Raw genomic sequence first — 18,592 nt, 5'->3', positions numbered from 1 at the left:
CAGCTTTTATATTTCAATAATCACCATATTGCACCAAACCTAATGAGTGTCTTTCCTGCATGTCTATATTGATGTCTTGGCTCGGCGAAAAGGACACACATTAAACTGCAGACTTCCAGCCAAACGGCTTTAATCCATCATTTATTACCGGCTGTCGTTCCTAACAGCAGCCGGAACGGCACCGTGGGTGTCGACCGCTCCGGTAAAAACAATGGCAGCGGAGGTGAGACGGCCCTCGTGGCAGCAGATCCATCACAGCTGGAGGAGGAGGAGGAGGAGGAGGTGGGGGTGAGATGTACTGGTGGCATCGTGAGGAAGAAGAGGGCTGAGGTATGGACAAGACGAGGGGCATTCCCCGGGATTAAAGAGATTTGGCCGACGTCTGACTCGGTGGGGAGACGGCGGATGAAAGGAGACGGATGGAGGCGAGGAAAACAAAGGAGGAGAGGAGGAAAGAAAAGATAATCCAGAGTCTAATTCAGCTCACATCTCCTCCTCCTCCTCGTCTCACCTTCATCCACTCGAGCCCCATTCTCTGCTCTCACCCTCCTTGACTTCTCACATTAGGCTCCTCCCCTTCTCGCTTTAATCTACCTGTTCTCCCCGCCCCGTCTCATGATGACACACAAGGTCATTCACCATTTTCTCAGCGCGACCTCTGTGATTTTTACGTGCATTTAGCAGACGGAGATGCCGTTTACTCAAAGACACTTTGTAGCGTGAATAATCAATAACGTTAAATATATCCACGATGAAAGAATGAACGTCTGCTTCCCCGACCGTGACGAAGCGAGCCCTTTGAAGTCGGCTCTGAGGAGGCGGCGGCGGCGGGCGTTTCATCAAACGTTTCTGGACGTTTCTCAGACTGAGGGAACCAGGAATGAATCTACAGACGGATCAACGATGACACGTCCGTCCCCGTCATTCACGCGTCAAGAAAAAAAAATCTGAGAGGACGCCGGACGTCTGGAGTCACCCTCCTCCTTCATCATTAATCTCTTCTTCCTCCGGTGCCCTGAAGACGCCTCTCTCCTCTGCTGCTCCCCTCCACAGTCTCTCTCAGCCTGCTGACACGAGCCGACACGTCGCCTGAAGCGAGAACACACACACACACACACACACACACTTGTACACACACACACTTGTACACAAACACACAGCAAAGTGCTGTTTGATGCAAGTGGCGAGGTGAGGCAAGACGATTTGCACTCTGCGAAGCTTACGGGGATATTTCGAGACAGTAAAGCAGGAAGAAGGCACAAACACACACACACTTGTGTACACACAAACACATACACACACACACACTTGTACACACACACACACACACACACACACCATTTAAGTGCAAGGTCGGCCCCAGACACTGATTCGAGTGCTGCCAAACAGATACTGTAAATGACACCGCTGAAGGCGGCGTTCGATGGGAAAAAGCACCAACAAACAATAACACACACACACACACACACACACACACACACACACACACACACACACACACACACACACACACACACACACACACACACACACACACACACACACACACACACACACACACACACATAAATACTATAGTGGACTGTAACGGGCATTGAAGTGTTTGTTCTGTTCTTTTGACGAGTGCAGAATAGAAACTGTAACCAGTGCAGCTTCATAGCCAGCGAGCTAACCAGCCAGCTGTTGTTTATTGTTGTTATTACACTATTTGAGTGGCTGTACTGTAAGTAAGGAGGACGGCTAATGAACAAGTTTTGGATTATAATTATACACTGTTGTCCATAAAGACACAATCCTCTGTTTATTTCTATTAAATGCTTTAATAATCAGTGTTGACCAGATGCAGGTTTATAAACTCACATCAACACAGAAGCTGAGGTGTCTCTCATGTGTTATAAAAACATCATAAAGTGACCTCTTGCTCTCTCCCATGCTTTCCATCATCCCTCTCTCTCTCTCTCTCCCCTCATTCTGTTCCAGCCTCGCTCTCCCTCCCTCCCTCTCTCTCCCCCGTCTCTTTCCGTCTTGCTCTACTTCCCACAGCCGTAGGCGAGGACACGCCGAGGCCTGCTACTTCCTAAGGAGGGCAGAATCAGCCTTTATATACACACACACACACACACACACACACACACACACACACACACACACACACACACACACACACACACACACACACACACACACACACACACACACACACACACACACACACACACACACAATAACAAGCATGTTTGAGGCAGCATTCAAGGGCTGAATTACATAGATATATATATTTATTTTTATAAAAGTCAGCGTTGTTGGCTAATCATGTTTGCACTTCGTTATCTAGAGTACAGGGCTGTCGTCCAATCCCCCCCCCCCCCCCCCCTCCTTCTAGTCCTGCTGGACTGATCATGTGACCCAAGAGACCAGATAAGAAAGTGCTGGTGCTGAGGGAAAGTAAAAAAGAAAAGAAAAAAAAGGCTTGCAAGCCTATTCTGTGTGTCCATTACACACACACACACACACACACACACGCTAATATAAATGACCCTTCTCCAGAGCGATTACAGATTAATGAGCAGGGCACCCGTCTAATCCAGTTTAGCTTGACCGCGGGAGGGAGAGACAATGCCATCGCCGCTCGCCGTCCCGCGCTACTGCAGGAACAGGAAACCGCTATCTGAGTGGGCAATCGTATTAAGCTTCCTGCTTATCGGCCAATCAGAGCCGCACGTGCCTCGACACGGCGATCCCAGCGGGGCTGAAGGATCGTTTTCTCCATTGCGGTTCTCTTTATTTTAGTTGTTCTTGTTGTTTTGGTGTTAATTAGTTCCATAGATTATTGGACATTTTGCTTTATTGCCAATTAAATGACCCGTAGCTGGATTCTGCAATAGCAACGGATTGACAGACGATTCATCCAATCATCCAAACGGCGGCTTCTGTGTTACAAACTACCTGGCAGGTCGGGTTCAATGCTATCCAAACAGACGAGCGTAGATTAGATAAATCAAATCGATGACACACCTGGAGAAAAACACATTGTTATCTCAGAAACGAGCTCCAGCCGGCTTTCCGTCGTCAAATAAAAAGTGCCATAAAAACGCCATAAATCACACTCCTACAATCCCATAACAGAGCACCAGGACGACGTCCGGCAACGTGAGGAAATGTCAATAAATGAGCGTTATCCCGACGGCCACCGTGTCAAGGTCAATCTGTGTTAAGTGCATTACAAGCTTGTGTTATGAACACCCGGCAGAAAGGGTGAGTAACCTGAGCTGCAGGGGATTACAGACATGAGCACACATCATTTGCATGGCCGACGTGCATCTACAGCAGCGGCCATGTAGCTGCTGTCGGGGTTTGTTTAGTCCCGATGCGGTTTATGTCGTGTCTTTGTATGTGTGTGTGCGACTTCCAGAATCGTAGCATTTTGAGTCGTTTGCATGATAATAGTTTTCCTCCCTCGACAGTTTGGGATGCTCAAACTGTAAACACACTGGAAATGTTTCGTTTTTACCTCAGCGTTCGGCTGAAAATGAGATTATGTCGGAAAAATGCTTTGTCACGGCGTTATCCGCCGTGTGTGTGTGTGTGTGTGTGTTTTCCCCTCGCAGCGCGTCCTTTTATGTAACCGGATGCCGCGGCGGTCCTTGTTTATAACACATTAGATGACAGCGGAGCATATGCCGGTGACATTGTCCGTGAATAGGTGTCACCGCACCTTGGAAATGGGGATCTGTGTGTGTGTGTGTGTGTGTGTGTGTGTGTGTGTGTGTGTGTGTGTGAAATCACTGCCAGGGGAGCTCAAACCTGCACCGTAACAAAGGCCTTCCCCAGATCACAGCAGTGTTACGGCCTAAATCCACCACAACGACACTGCTCAACAACAACTACACTCATCACACACAACTACACTCATAAAATACCGGCTGTAACTATAACGACCAAGACCAAGTCCAACCCCCGATGCCTCGAAACCGACAGCATCATCCCGCCAACGATATTCTCAGGAAGACCTCTATTCAGGCTGAGTGGGTTAGCAGCTTTTATAAACCGCCTGCCAGCCTTCAAGCTTCTGACACAACATGGAAACACTCTCCAGACTTGCAAACGTATCGTTCCGTACGAATAATACGAGTAGAAATGCATTCCTGAGGCTCTCCGCAAGCCGTCGGGAAAACAAATCATTAAAAGGGATGAAGGCGTGTCGTTATCTCCCGATCGCTGTCTGAGGCTTGAGGTCGGACGGCTTTTTATCACAAATGGTGAAACGTCAGGGTGAAGCACTTTAAACTCTCGTATCTGCCTTAATGCTCCTTAATGAACACGACTACCCGCGTGTGTGTGTGTGTGTGTGTGTGTGTGTGTCTGTGTGTGATATATAATGTAATGCTGACACTCGAGGAACGAGTCCACGCTATTATGTTGCCGGCCAATTAAAGCAAACGGCTCCAACAAATGCACGATGTATAATTCAGGGCATCCTGCGTTCCTGCGGTGTTCGTTACGACGGCCGCCGCTCTGATTTCACTCATTCTCGTTACACCTGCTGGCTCTCAAACATTACAAACCACCACATTGTTAGGGTTCAAATCCCATACAGCGAAGGCCCTATTGTAATTGTGTTGATTATTAATATTTTTGTTATTATTACGCTGCCTTTTTGGAGGCTTTTTCATATTTAGAAGTCGGCCAAGATGGCGCCTGGTGAAACATTAGAGATGTTAGAAGTCTCGTTATTTTTATTTTCTGTCCTGATTGATGTTAAAATGCAGATTACTATGATGTGCTTGAACTGGCTGCTAAGAATCTCTCACATCTTGGATTATGGTTCACATTATCGTTCATCTCCTGATTGTAAAAGCAATCACTCGCAATTTTCTGGTGGTGAAGCACAACAGAGTTCTGTTTTCAGGTTGTTTCTTTGATTACAAGAGGAAATCCAGCAGCAAATGAACAAATTAACATTTTAATTTTTTTATTTTACGTGGTCCTTGAAATGATCGCTGAAGAAAAATTGGAAGAAAAACGCTCGTTTTTGTTTCTTGCAAAGATCTTGATGAGAAGAGAAACACGGCTCAACTAGAGGCAGCCGATGATTAGCTTAGCTTAGCATAAAGAGTGGAAGCGGGGGGAAACAGTTAGCCTGGATTAGTCAAAGGTTTGTTTAGAGTTCTGGGGCTTACTTGCTGATTTTTTAAATCATGAGAGGGGTCAGAGGTCATGCATCACAAGAAAACACTATAGTCCAAATTGTCCACAGATTTGCGGTCGAGCCTCCCCCCCCCCCCGCTCACTCGTGGCTCACAACAGAGCACAGAGCCGGCATCCATCTATGGAGCTGAATCATGGGACTCCCCCTCCCTCCTCCCTCCTCCCCCCTCCTCCCCCCCGGCTCTGTGTGGATACCTTCGTTAATAATGCACGGCGAGGAGCTCTGCGACGGGGGCTCATTCCTGGAATACCCGACACAAGGAGGCTTTAACTAAACTCCGCCGCGCGCTGGAATCCGAACCATCTGTGGTGTGAACGCCGTCCACATTCCACCTGACGGGGCAAATCCACCTGAGGACGCACGCATTCACTGCAACCTCTGTACGGGGGGGGGAGGTGGGGCTCCGCCAGGCCCACAGAGCGGCCACTGTACTCGCCGGCGGGGTTGTTTAGATGCAGAAAGCGAGGGTCAGCGCTGCTGGAGCTCCGTAGTAAACAACAGAATCAAAAGGTCAGGAGAGCCGAAGGCTGAGATGACCTTCGCTGATGGATACGAGGAAGGGTGCCCTTCAAAATAAAAGTGGCTGCCAACAAGTTGCACGTCGTTATCTCACGCTCGAGTGTTTCCTGTTACTCCCCGACACAAAAAACAAACCCACAAGTCGTCATATCTCTCTCTTGATGAATTTGAAGTGAAGGCAGCCGAGTTTTGGGGCGTTTTCGCGGCTGCCAGGGGCGAATCCTGTCCTGAACGGCATGCCGAGTGGCATTTTGAGTCGACAGGAAGAGGTTAGAGGAACAACACCTCTGCTAAACGGGGGGGGGGGGGGGAGGAAGGGGGTGAGGGTGAAGAGAAGTCCTTCTTGCAGCAACAGAGATTGAGCAACAAACAGACTTCGAGAGCAATCGTGGAAGATTAGTCGCACCATTTCTGAGAATTGCCTTCTGCTCGTGTGAGAAATGGGATTTAAATGAAGATGACAGAGCCGTCTCCCACTCCCATCCTCTGTTACCCTCCCCCCCCCCCCCCTTTTTTTCTCTCTCCCTGGCTCTGCAAGTCACTCTCTGTTGCTGCAACTGCGGTGAAAGCGAAGATATTTGACGGACTGTGACGCCTGCTGAGAGGATAGGGTGAAAAAAAAAAAAAATCACAATTCAAAGCACGGCGGCCCCGAATGATATTCTAAATCGTCCGTGGACGTTAAGCACGCAAACACAAGGAGGGGTAATCATCTGCGTCTCGGAGGAGAAGGTCAGGTGGAAAGATATTTAAAACGTAGGCTAACAATGGATGTTTTATTCATGTCGGCGGCTCCAAAATAAAAGACTGCATCGTTTATTCACGAGCACATGGCGCACATTGGCAAAATGTTAAAGAGGCGGGCGAAACATACCCTCGAGGCTTCGCTTCTAAACCAGCAGCAGCTTCTTTTTTTTCTCTCTCTTTAGGAAGCAGCATGTGAGCTTTGAATGAAGCGTTGTTTTTATTACCAGCATGCTTTATTACCACTAATTGGCTTAACATCTGGGAGGATGCAGTTCTGCAAAAAGTTTTGCAGATTCGGTTTAACAGGTGAAGGAGTTTATCATCTTCTCAGAGTCACCGGTCTCGCCGGTTAACCCTTGACCTTGACTCATGATCGCAGACATGACCACGGCGTCACAGATGAGGAAGGGGCATCCAACCTAACAGATGAACCAGGTCAAACCAGCGTGACACACGGCAGCCAGCTGCCCTTTTCCTGAACAAAGAAGCCTCTTTGAAGGTCTTTGTTTGGGGCTAAAAAGGTGGGGATGAGGTGGGGTCGCCCGACCGTGACCTTGCTGCATTGTCCACATCAACGCCAACAACTCTCACGCCGTCGCAGCTCGCAATTCTCAAGAAAACGGGCAGACGGTTTGATCAGAAATGATCCACGCCCCCCCCTTCCACCATGTCCCTCCTCCTCCCACAAACCAATTCATCACAGCATCCGATGTCACGTCTGGATACAGAACGATGACAGCAAGCCTCATCAATCTTTGTGTCTGCGTTGATCTCATGGGTAACAGCTGATCTACTGGAGGGGGAAATGGCTGCAGCCCCCCCCCCCCTCAAACACACACAGTCTTTATAGCCAGTGATATCTATATAGGGTTGTAAAAAGCCAGCCTGGTGGGAGTCAAACTGGGGGTCCTAAAGGGGCTAAAATGCTCCAAAATATAACAATTACAGCAAATAAAAGGCTTATTATAGCAACAATCACATCATATGAGGCTTTTCAAATAGGCACCCATGGGTGCTTTGCCTGTCGTGTAAACACAGCTTCATTCACAGCCCCCTCACATACACAAATGGTAAAAATGGTAAGTCATGCTCGCCCCCCCCCCCCCCCCTCTTTCACATACCTCGGCACGCAGCTGGGCGAGGAGCGGTCCACCTCCCAGGTAGCGTACAGGTTCATGTGGACCGGCCGGTTGGAGGTGATGCTGACCGGCTTGGAGGGCTGCATGTGCGGCGACGGGACGCCCCCAGTCCGCGGGAGCCCTCCTCGCTCCGACATCCTGGCAGGCTGGAGACGGGCTTTCAGACGGGGCTGGGGGAGGAGGAAAACCCCGGAGTAGCCTGCCTGCTCCGCCTGTGTTGTCCCTTTCTCGGCTTTATTTGTTTTTTAAGCTCCGGGTGGTGCAGACGCGTTGCCGCTCCGGTGTGGCAGAGGAAAGTTGGTCCGGTCTGCGTGGTGCTAATCGCCGCCTGATAGTGAAAACATCGCCGTCGTTGGGAGTTTCGAAGCCCGGAGGCGAGGAGGCGATTCCCCGCGTCTCGTCTGCGCGTCCTCCCGCTGCCCGCGAACCGACTCCGCGTCGGTCCGGAGGTGTTTTCTGCTTCTCGGTGCAGGAAGCGGAAATTTCTCTCGTCGTAGTCGCACAATGAGCAGAGAACGCGACGAGCTACGCCTCTTCGGAGAGGACGTAGAGCACGAGCGAGCGAGCGCGAGGGAGAGAGCGCGAGGGAGAGAGAGAGAGAGCGAGCGAGCGCGAGGGAGAGAGAGAGCGAGCGCGAGACAGAAAGGGGCTGACCAATAGTGTGCTGTGGTTATGTTGCTGTGTTCTTTTAAAAATCCTTCAATATATATATATATACGGTATATATATATATATATATATATATATATATATATATATATATATATATTCAAGGATTTTTTTTATATATATATATATTGAAATTATTATATATATATAATTATTTCAAATATTGTATTGGACTCCTTTTTGTAGTGCATATCCATTACTTATTTTTAGAAATATTCTAAATAATATTATAATGTTGAAGCAAATAATGTAATATATTCTGTATATATATTAATATATATATATTATATTTATGTATTATTTCAATAGAATATTATCTCAACTAGTTGTTTATTTTGTAACACACTCACGTGTATGGTTGCAGTATATCGTGTTTGTCGTCCTATTTCTTACACTCTGGACTGTTATAGTTACTGTTTAACAGTTTATTATTTACAACATGCAATGCATGGTGTATCCTCTGGACTAACGTTACTATGAACATGCAAATGAAGCAAAAAAACTAGCGTTGCCATGTGAACTCTGACCCCATTAATGAGCCAGTTGACACCCATTGTGAAAGAAAAAAAAACCTTCCACATGTCACATTCAATAACGAATATATTTTCTATATCATGGTTATCATTAGAAAAACCAATCAACGTCTTTACAATCGCATTGATTCAAACCGATGAAGCCGCAGAGCCAATATTGACCCATCATTCTCTGCTTTATGCCCTCACACCAGCCGCCCATTGCCTTATTGCAGGCCCACGTGGTACACTCACCGGAGCCGCCGGATCCACTTGCGCATGCGCACACAGGCACATACCTTCCTCCAGCCGTTGTGAAGGAAGGCGAATACAACAACAACAAAAATGCAAAACCGGTTCATGCGGTGAACCTGCTGACTGGTATATTCCTCCCGGGTGTCATTATGACACCCTGACGTGTGGAGGGGAAACCCCGTTTTCATATGATCTAATCACTGCGCTGACGTCACAGTTTCTGTTATTGGCAGATTATCTCAGCTGTAAACGTGCCTGATAGCCTATGGTTTTACACCAACTGGGGGAAACGTTACAGCGATGTTATGGATGTGGACTAGTCTGCTACATTCAGGGGCTGTCGGAAATATGACTACTGAGTGGATGATAACAACATAAGCAGCCACTAATACATTTTGCATTCAAGCACTTTAGCATTTTAGAGCAAAAACATACAAACGCTACAAAATAAGGCCATTCTGTTAAGTGTTTATGGTCAAAAGTACACTTTTATGACAACTGGAAGCATTTAACAGTATAATATATAGTAGTAATATATAGTAGTAATATAAGGCCAGCAATAAATATTTAGGAGCTTCAGTGAAGTCAAATCCACATCTAATGATTTGGTTAAAAAGAACATTACATTGTCATTTGCATGCTGATGAAGTGGGATTTTCTCTGATGCTGCTTCTCTTTTTTTTTTATATAAAAATCACTTTATTTTTTACTAAAAATATCTGCTTTTATGACTTCTTACACACATCATGAAGCATCGTAGGTGATGAGACGGCTCCCTCCTCGCTGTTCTGTGGTTTTAATGTATTAAGAGAGGCAGAAGCAGTGTCTTGTGGGTTCAATATCCTGTCCCAACAAAAGAAAAGCTGCCTCTCAGACTGGAGGGGCAACAATCACTACAAATGAGCCGGTTCACTGCTGAGCTGGAATTAAAACCACGCAGACTCTCTGCTTTGTGTCCGTCCCTCGCTCTTACGCCTGCTCTTTTTAACGCGCTTTTCTCGCCACCATGCAGGCTCCGCCACTGATAAAGAGATTAGAAACAAGCAGATTAAAACAATAAGTCTCGGGATAATCTGAGGTTGCTTTTTTTTTGCTTTTAAAACACAGTGGCCCAAATCTGCCAAGTAACACTGCACAGGCCCCAAAAGCCTGATGTCTAACTCAAATAAATTCATACTGACATTAATTACACTATACAGAGATCTACCATCTAACATTTTTTGATTATTTGCACTATTATTCTTCAACTTTGTTTGACCAGCAGCCAACTCATTACTTCTCTCTGTATTTGCAATATTTGGCAACAAAAAACACACAACTTCATACATATAAGGGCTGTAATTAATGATTATTTTCTTTATTTTTGGGGGGATTAATGGAGTAATTGTTTGTCTATTGAATGCCTATTATAACCTAAGTGATATGATTTTTTTGCTTGAAAAATGAGTGGAATTATTAACCAATTAACAAAAACAATGAACCAATGAGAGGGGGAGGACAAGAGATGATGTAATTTCCTCCACAAGCCACTCACTAGAGGTGTCACTGTGAAAAACTTCCCCTAGTATTAAAAAAAAGCTTTTGATTTTCGCACAGGCTGTCACTCCCTGCGTGCGCGTGCGTGAGAGCTCGTGCACTGGTGACCGAGTCAACATGTGGCTGCTGCTGCAGCTATTTAGGTCACTGTGCTTCCCACGCGGTCAGGTGACTGCGGCGCACGGCGTCCTCTGCTGCCCCCCGGCGGTGGAGACGTGAACCGCAGCCGCAGGACAATTAGCGAAGGAGTCTGCATTGTTTTGTGGTCATGAACGAGTCAGCGTTGCCGTAGCAACCGAGCTGCTTGACACGAGATAACCCTTGCATGTGTTGAATGAAAAATGGCCTGTTCTCATTCTGTACCATATAATTTAAACAATTTACATGTCGAACTATTCCTTTAAGAAATGGTCAGAAAACAGACTTCTAAATTATACCGGCAAATAAGGTGCAGAGTGAGAGCTCTCTGCTTTCAGCCTGTACTTCCTCTGCTTGTGAGTGGATCAGCTGACTCAGACTTGGCAGTAACCTTGTATTTAACCACCAGCACGTGATCATCTAATGCAAGCGGTGAAATAGAAACAGTCGTGAACTCTCGTCCTCATTCATTTATTTACAAAAAAAAGAAACAAACAAACAGAAAAGACAGGGTTACGATGAAAAAAACGATCAAGATGTAAAACGTCGGGGTGAAACGGAGGAAACATGGTTCTCGTATGACATCACATAAGCGGTGTCTATTTATAAAAAAAAAAAAAGGAAGAAACTTCACGGTTACTTGTCAAACAGATGGTTGACGTCTGCATCCTCCAAAGATAAAAATGCGAGCACAGCTCTTCCCCGTTCGTTTTGCCGTCGACGCTCATCGCCTCGCCGTTTGTGCTCTAGAACTTGAACTCCTTGTATTTCTTGGCGCCGCCTCGCGTGTCCTGTGGCTGGGCCTTCCTCTTCTTTTGCTGCACGGTGACAAGGAGAGGAGGAGGAGGAGGAGAAATGAGTCAGGGGATGACTACCACACTACCTCCTACTTTCCTTTAGGTTCTAAATAAAAAACGCTCAAGGAGTCACGGTTTCTGTTTTCCTACATAAGCATGATCCGTTCATCAGATGAGGCTTTAATATCACCAACTGTTCCATTTCTAATGATGCCACTGCTTATTATAAATACACATGTAGCTTTTCTTTCACTCTGACACATCGCTGCCTTTGAAATCCCGATGGAAAGCAGTGATTTGTCTGCGTACCTTCTGTTTGGCGGCGTGCTCGGCCACCATGTCGCTGAAGTCCTCCTTCTCCACCTGGGCCTGCTGTTCTCGGACGTGCTCCTCGTACTTCTGCGTCATGGCCATGGGGTCCAGCTCCAGCTCCTCGGGGGCCAGGGCCACCTCCACGCCCTGGGACTCCTGCCCTCCGCCCGCCTTACGACCTTGCATGGTCTGAAGGCAGCAGGGAGGAGAAACGAGAGGGGGAGAGACGGAGGAATTACAGACAGCTCGTTGCGTTCAGAAAACACCTACCGAACAAACAAAAACAGCCGTCTTACCCCCGACACGTCGTAGATGTGGGTTGAGGCCATCATGGCGGCTCCGACGGGGCCAGTTCGTCTCTCTGGGAGCACCGTGAACAGCTGTGGCGTCTCGTTGCTATGGAAACGAGAGCCAAGAGAACGTCATTTATGTCGAAATGAACTGGACAATATCTATAAATGATTGTTGGTTACAGATTAATCCTTCCTGCTTCGATATTAGCTGTTAGCTTATACTGACAAAGATTTAAACTGTATGAAATAGAGATTGAAGATATGTTTATAATGTTGACACTGAATTCTATATCGACATTTGACTGCAGCAGTTTGTTGTTGTTGCATGTTTGGTCATTCTGTTTAAAAGGGAACAAACTAACACTTAAGAACTACAGTCGGTGTAAAGACATTTTTTTCCACACAATTTTAAGTTGGATCAACTATAAAAGCACCATTTCTATAGAGATGTTAATGTTTCATAAATGTTTTTTGATTTTCTCATATTCGAAGCCCTTTCGATGAACCCATTAACTTGAGAGTGAAATGTGAAACGCTCGCTCCGTTTGTAGCACGTCGTGAATCAAAGCAGCGATCGAGGGAGTAAATGTGGGAATAAAAACAGCGGGTTGCTCACCCGTCCATGGCCTCCTCGATTTTCTTCTTCCTCAGCTCAATCAGCTCCGGGGTCTCCATGCCGGCGGGGACTGATGAGAAGCCTCCGGGGGTGATCAGGCCGCTGAAACACAGTCGAGTTTAACCAGGCGTGATCCAGCATTACAGTGTGTAGGAAGTGTGTGTGTGTGTGTTGACTTCTTTGAGCCCACAGTTTGCCATGCTTACCTGTCTGCTGGTGTGAAGAATCCGGTTTCGTCTGGTTTCTCCTCGTCGCTCTCCTCCTCCTCCTCTTCCTCCGAGGACTCCTCGTCTGAAGGCTCCAGTTCTCCCCAGGGTGCGTGATCCACCTCCTCCTCCTCCGCTTTGGCCTGATCACACATTCGACACAGTGTCAGACACATATTAGACGTATCCGCCCGCACGTGCAAACATTTAGACTGTGAAGAACATCTTACAAATTACACGAGTGTGTGTGTGTGTGTCCTGACCTGGAAGTCTGTAGCGTTGGTCCCGAACACGTCGCCGTACAAAGGTTTGCCCATCTCGTCGACTGGCGGCTTCCCCCAGCCGCCGGCGTGATAACCGAACGTGCAGTTCTGACAAGGCAGCGAGAGGATGAAGACGGTGAGGACCACAAACACAACTTAACATGCCGACACGTTCACAGATCAGGTACTCACATCGGGGATGGGGGAGTTGAGTCCGGGGATCTTGAGATTGGGGTAGGAGGGAGGGGGGCCGTACCTCTGCATGGCTATCAACCACGGAGGGGGCACCTTGTGGGCGTTCTGGGGAAGGAGAGACATGAGCTCACTGACCCGCAAGTATGTATTTTTTAATACTGTGTTTTACAAAAACAAGTCTCATCATTTAGAATCTGTGTCTGTTTTCAGAGAATCTTAGTGGATCTTACAGGTCCGACTGGCATGCCCAGAGCGATACGCAGCTCATCAGACAGATCGCCGGGCTTCTTCTCTTTCAGACGCGTTTCAAACTCTTTCCCCTGCAGAGACACAAAAACACACACAGCGGGTCACTCGGATGACCTTTTAAAAAGGCAGCGTGCAGCGCTCACTATTCATTTCCCGACCAGGGCGATGGCCATGGAGCAATAACAAAAACGCCTTTTATCCCCGCGGGACATATTTGACCCACGGGTAAGATGAATGGCTTCATTCTCGGGGTCCAGTACCTCGTAGTAAAGGTCTCCGTGGATGGTGAGTTTGGGTTTGATCTGCCATTTGAAGAAGGCGTCGTGGAGCTTCTGGTAGTCGATGTCGATCTTTCCCATCTTGGGACGGACCTTCTCCCTCATTTTGGTTTTCATTGTTTTGGCGTCCTCCTGGAAACGGAAAATTAACAAAAAAATGAAGAAGAAGCAACATCGGAATGTGAAGATCAAAGAAAAGTGGAGAGGAGCAGCTGGGAGAATATCACTCTGGCGTACCTTCTCCTGCAGGGCCTCCCTCATCTCCTGGATACCAGTTTTCTTGATGAAGTCCGGGAGCTCGAACGGAGGCTTCTCGATACCCCTCTTGCCCTGCAGATACTTCCTCTTGAAGCACCAGTGGCGGGGCACCGGCACCGTGTTCCTGGTCGCCTTGAGGTGGACCAGCAGCTTGGGCTCCTGTGCCGTCACGTCGTGCATCTCCACCACGTCTGGACGAGCCACCAGCTGAGACAGGAAGAGATGAAAGGTCATTCAATTGCACTGAAACTCCTTTTAGAAAAACTGTCCCGACTGTTAACGTACCTGTTTGAGTTCCGCCACAGTCAGCCTGTTCATCCTCCTAAGCTTCTTCTTTGACAGTTTAGGTACGTCTGGTCTCATATCCTGCACATGAAACAGGTTTTAAATGTTTTACATGTCGACAAAACGTCCCATTTTCCTAACAGAAGGAAGCATCCAAACCTCATCGCTATCGTCGCTGTCTTTCTTCTCGTCCTCAAAGCCCTTCTTCCGCAGCACGGCCGTCTCCTGCTTCTCCGCCTTCTCCGGCTCCTTCTCCTTCTCTTTCTTCACATCATCAGTGAGCTACGAGAGAAGACACAAAAGCATGCCATAACACGCCTGAAAGCCATATGAATACTCTTCTCCCGGGTGAGTCAGCTGTGCTCTGTAGCCACCTTGAATGCCTCAAAGATCCTCTTGAAGAAGATGTAGTTGGGGTCATAGATCTCCGGCTCCTCCGTGATGTACTCGATCTCCACCTCGGGCTCCTTGTCTTTGTCTTTGTCCTTCTCCTTGTCTTTGTCCTTCTCCTTCTCTTTGTCGCCGCCCTCCTTCTTCTTCTCCTGCTCCTTCTCCTGCTGCTGCTCCGCTTGCTCCTTCTTCTCCAGGGCTCGCTTCTTCTTGCTCTTCTTCTTGCGGTTTCTGCGCCTGCGGTTTTTCTGCGGGGAGGGTTGGTTCATTCATTCAAACGCTGAAGTTCAAATAAGCTAAAAACTATGTAGTAAAAACATTCCAGCACTTGTTTATCTTTGGGAATACAACACAGGCAGCACAATCAGAAGGCCTACAGTTTGCATGCAAATATGAACGTGCACATGTGGGATGGTACTTACGTCTTTCTTAGAGATCTGACTGTCGTCGTCTTCGGTCTCAGACATGACAGCTGCAGAGTTGTTCAAGTCCATCTCTGCTTCATCGTCTTCCTCTTCTTGGGTGAGAACCGAAACAGACAATCAGATTAGAAACCTTGATGCCACCACATCCTGAATATAATATATAACATCCCAGCGGAGAAATATGCCGGCGGTCCGTTGAGTAACAGCTGTACGGACCTGCAGGGTCAGTGAGCTGCTCCTGTCTGATCTCCTTCAGCTGGAGGATCTTCTCCAGGGCTTGAGGGATCTTGGGTCCACTGACGCTCACCTCCTCGCTCTGCCAGATCTGGAACGCAAGCAAAAAAACAAAACTGAGAATGCCGGACCAGTACTCTCCCGTTTGAACACTTGATATATTTTGGAAGTCTAAAACTAATCATTTGTCAATTCATCAATCTGTTTTTTTAAATTTTAATATGGATTCTGTGTGATTGAGCAACAGAAAATAATCGGAAACCTCAAATTAAATCGTTGGAAGAACTACTAGTTTGCCTTCCAACTTACAAACAAATAAGAAAACATCTTGTTACCTCTCTGTTATCTTCCCCTGGAGGAGGCGGCACCCTCTGTTTCTGGGTCGGCATCATACTAACACCAGGAGGCAGCGGCCCACGAGGATCCAAAACTGCGAAAAGACGAGTGCAGTCGGTAAAACATTCCTCACGATTTGATCATCGACACAAAATGTGTGCTAAAGTCTGCCTTAAATTCCCACTGGAGACCTCAAGACCTCCCTAAGTACAGATGAAACTCGCACTCATACTGCAAATATGAGTTGGGAAGAATGAAATTGTGACATAAAAGTCAGGCATGAGTCAGAAACATGAACGGACTCAAGAACATACTTCTCACTGCGGTGACGGGAGCCATGGCTCGGGGCCCCGGACCCTGCTGTTCCATCATCACTGCAGCCTGATACACAAGAAGAGTAGATGGGATTAAAATTCATTTTTTTTAAAAAGGAGCAACAGAAAATAAGGGGAAAAAATCAATGCACCTTAACTGTGATTAAGTGATTGTTTTTTAACGGTTATACATTTGGAAATGTACCAAAATCTCATCACTAAGAATTGTTGCACTTTTTCCAAATCTCAAAGTGACGTCTACCTGGCGAGGTGGACTATCTATATCCGCTTCACCCTCTTTTCCTGCTCCGAGACTTTGTTTTTAATTATTCCTACAGGTTCCCAGACTGATCACAGTGTGGTCTTTGACAGAAAAAGCTGAAAGCAACAAACTGATGACGTAGTCAATAATCTTCACCTGCTGCTTCGCTCTCTCCTCCTGCTGCAACACCATGGCTGCTCTGTGCTGGGCCATCTTCAGCTGATCGTCCTGCGACAGCCCAGGAGGGGGCAATCCCGGGGGCTCCATGCCCATGTGGATGCCGGGTGGAGGGGGCCCTCCGGGCATCATGCTCATAGCCTGGAGCATGCCTATACCAGGAGGCATGGGTGGCATTGGCATGGGGGGCATGGGAGGGATACCTGGCATCTGAAGAGGAGGAAACACAGGAGAACAGGAAGTCAGGTTGGTGTCATGCCTTTATTCATCGCGGTATTTCTAAGGAAACTAAGCATCTAAGAAAATAAAATGCAAATTAGAATTGTATTTACACAACGTCCTTTAGACATGGAACAATGGAGCTACACATTTATAGCACCTTCATTACACTTTCAAAATACGGTGTTGTATGCAAACGTGCATTTTAATACACAACATTTCCATAATACACACTAAGCTGATAACATCAGCATGTGTAATCATTTACTATAGTACACATAAACAAACAATGGAGCAATGTGAGAAAATAGTGACACAATAAGATACATTTAAATATTTTGACTAGGTTTTCCATTGGATGTGTGACATTTACCTGGGGGCCCATTGCTTTGTCATCATTGGGTTTGCTGAGGAGGATCCCAGTCTACAGAAAAGTGGACAGATGGGTGAATACTTTTGTGCAAAATAAAAAGAAAGAAGTAGATTGCATTAAGGAGGTAGACGTCCGAATAGTTGTACACTGTGAACTATGTTAGAAGCATGTAGGTGTAAGGGACTACTTTATCCCCATCTAGTCATGTGGAGTTGTTCAATAATAACATCCTTGACAGCTTTGTGGTAGTGAAAAGTACAGAAAGTACACCCAAGAGTGGACACTCATCTTCACTCTGCATTTACCTGAATCATGTAGCCCTTCAGTCTGTCAATCAGCTCCTCTCTGGGTCCTAAATATGACAGAAACACTTAATTAAAGGAACAAACACAGACTCTACGGTGAACAACAGGCACTATATAACATTGTACTGACACTTCTGTGAGTCTAAACCCCTTCAATGTTGAATACTTTAGCTGACTGAGTACTCAACGTTACCTGGTCCTTCGTTGAAGTTAGCCTGCGGGCTAACAGCTAAATCAATGGGCTACTTACCTCCGGGACGACATACGCGCTGTTAGTGCTACTTTCACCACGTTATATCGCTAAATTGCTCGTATAACGTGGTACAGAATGTTCATTTCAAACAGTGTAAACACGCCGCGGGCCTAACTTCAGCAAAACTGCAACGGACGTGTTGCGTTTTGTTAGCTAGCTAGTTTAGCTAACCGCCTAGCCGCTAGTTAGCTAAACAGAGAACTTCCTCCGGTGCGCGGATCGTTTCCCCCCCACATCCCCGGGTCTGTCTTACCCATCGTGGGCGCTCCCAGCTCCGCCAGCTTGGCGTGCAGCTCCGGGTGGCTCCATGTGTTCAACGCGGCAATAGCGCTGCCTAAATCGGATGGCAGGGACTCGGTGCCCGGTGGTCCGTCGGACGCCATGTTTCAGGTTCTCTCAATGGAACAACGGCGGCTGCGGAGGACACGCGAGAGCGTCAGAACCAGCGCAAAGCATGGCGGGGGAAAAAAGCACCTTGCCGCACTCCCTGCTGGGACATGAAGTCCGAACGGAGGAACGCTGCATTTACAAGTGATAGCCTCTAGATGACCGTGTTTACACCTTGAATATCGCTTTATATCCCTATAATTACTCATTATTGCTTAGTATACATGTACTAAAACATGCTGCAGTATTCGGAGTCGTTATTTAAGTAAAAGTACCATTATGACAATTTAAACTGTAGGCCTACTCAATTGAATGTCCTGCATTAAAAGGTACAAATAAAGTATCTGAAAAATACACTTTCAATACACCCGTCAATGTTATTATACCGTATATACAATCATAAGATTATTATTACTGGTGAATTGATTTGTAAGTATATGT

At 46.9% G+C, this 18,592-nt stretch overlaps 2 protein-coding genes across 3 annotated transcripts in view; both read right to left on the bottom strand.

The window, feature by feature from the left end:
• The window catches only part of pacs1 (phosphofurin acidic cluster sorting protein 1), a 35,951-nt gene extending 27,821 nt beyond the window's left edge, over positions 1-8,130 (bottom strand). The window contains exon 1 of one of the 2 annotated variants that reach the window (XM_084002960.1): positions 7,597-8,130. In XM_084002960.1, the coding sequence (XP_083859086.1) occupies positions 7,597-7,751 (155 nt within the window). In that variant the 5' untranslated portion in view covers positions 7,752-8,130. The remainder of the gene's footprint in view (positions 1-7,596) is intronic. The other variant, XM_084002959.1, reaches the window with a different exon arrangement.
• A 3,049-nt stretch (positions 8,131-11,179) lies between these two features.
• On the bottom strand, positions 11,180-18,180 carry sf3b2 (splicing factor 3b, subunit 2). Its single transcript, XM_084002987.1, has 21 exons — positions 18,018-18,180; positions 17,512-17,558; positions 17,207-17,257; positions 16,594-16,824; positions 16,176-16,242; positions 15,861-15,955; positions 15,508-15,616; positions 15,289-15,383; positions 14,851-15,114; positions 14,636-14,758; positions 14,477-14,557; positions 14,171-14,398; positions 13,916-14,065; positions 13,637-13,726; positions 13,404-13,511; positions 13,212-13,319; positions 12,949-13,091; positions 12,743-12,844; positions 12,130-12,229; positions 11,831-12,022; positions 11,180-11,542 (listed from the first exon to the last, which is right to left on the bottom strand). Exons 1-21 carry the CDS (start codon positions 18,145-18,147, stop codon positions 11,471-11,473), a joined length of 2,586 nt encoding a protein of 861 aa, XP_083859113.1. The 5' UTR covers positions 18,148-18,180; the 3' UTR covers positions 11,180-11,470.
• Between the last annotated feature and the right edge of the window lie 412 nt (positions 18,181-18,592).

This window comes from Eutrigla gurnardus (genome assembly GCF_963514095.1).
Source record: "Eutrigla gurnardus genome assembly, chromosome: 23".
Classification (NCBI taxonomy): Eukaryota; Metazoa; Chordata; class Actinopteri; order Perciformes; family Triglidae; genus Eutrigla; species Eutrigla gurnardus.
Note: the sequence above shows the minus strand (reverse complement) of the source record. Positions and strands in the feature narration are given on the sequence as shown.

Bases quoted from the DNA above. Each gene is read 5' to 3' on its own strand.
- sf3b2 (XM_084002987.1), bottom strand. From the start codon at position 18,147: ATGGCGTCCGACGGACCACCGGGCACCGAGTCCCTGCCATCCGATTTA. The intron at 15,956-16,175 runs GTATGTTCTTGA...GTCTTTTCGCAG, and splicing joins TCCCGTCACCGCAGTGAGAA to TTTTGGATCCTCGTGGGCCG. The intron at 15,115-15,288 runs GTAAGTACCATC...CCCTCCCCGCAG, and splicing joins GTCAGATCTCTAAGAAAGAC to AAAAACCGCAGGCGCAGAAA.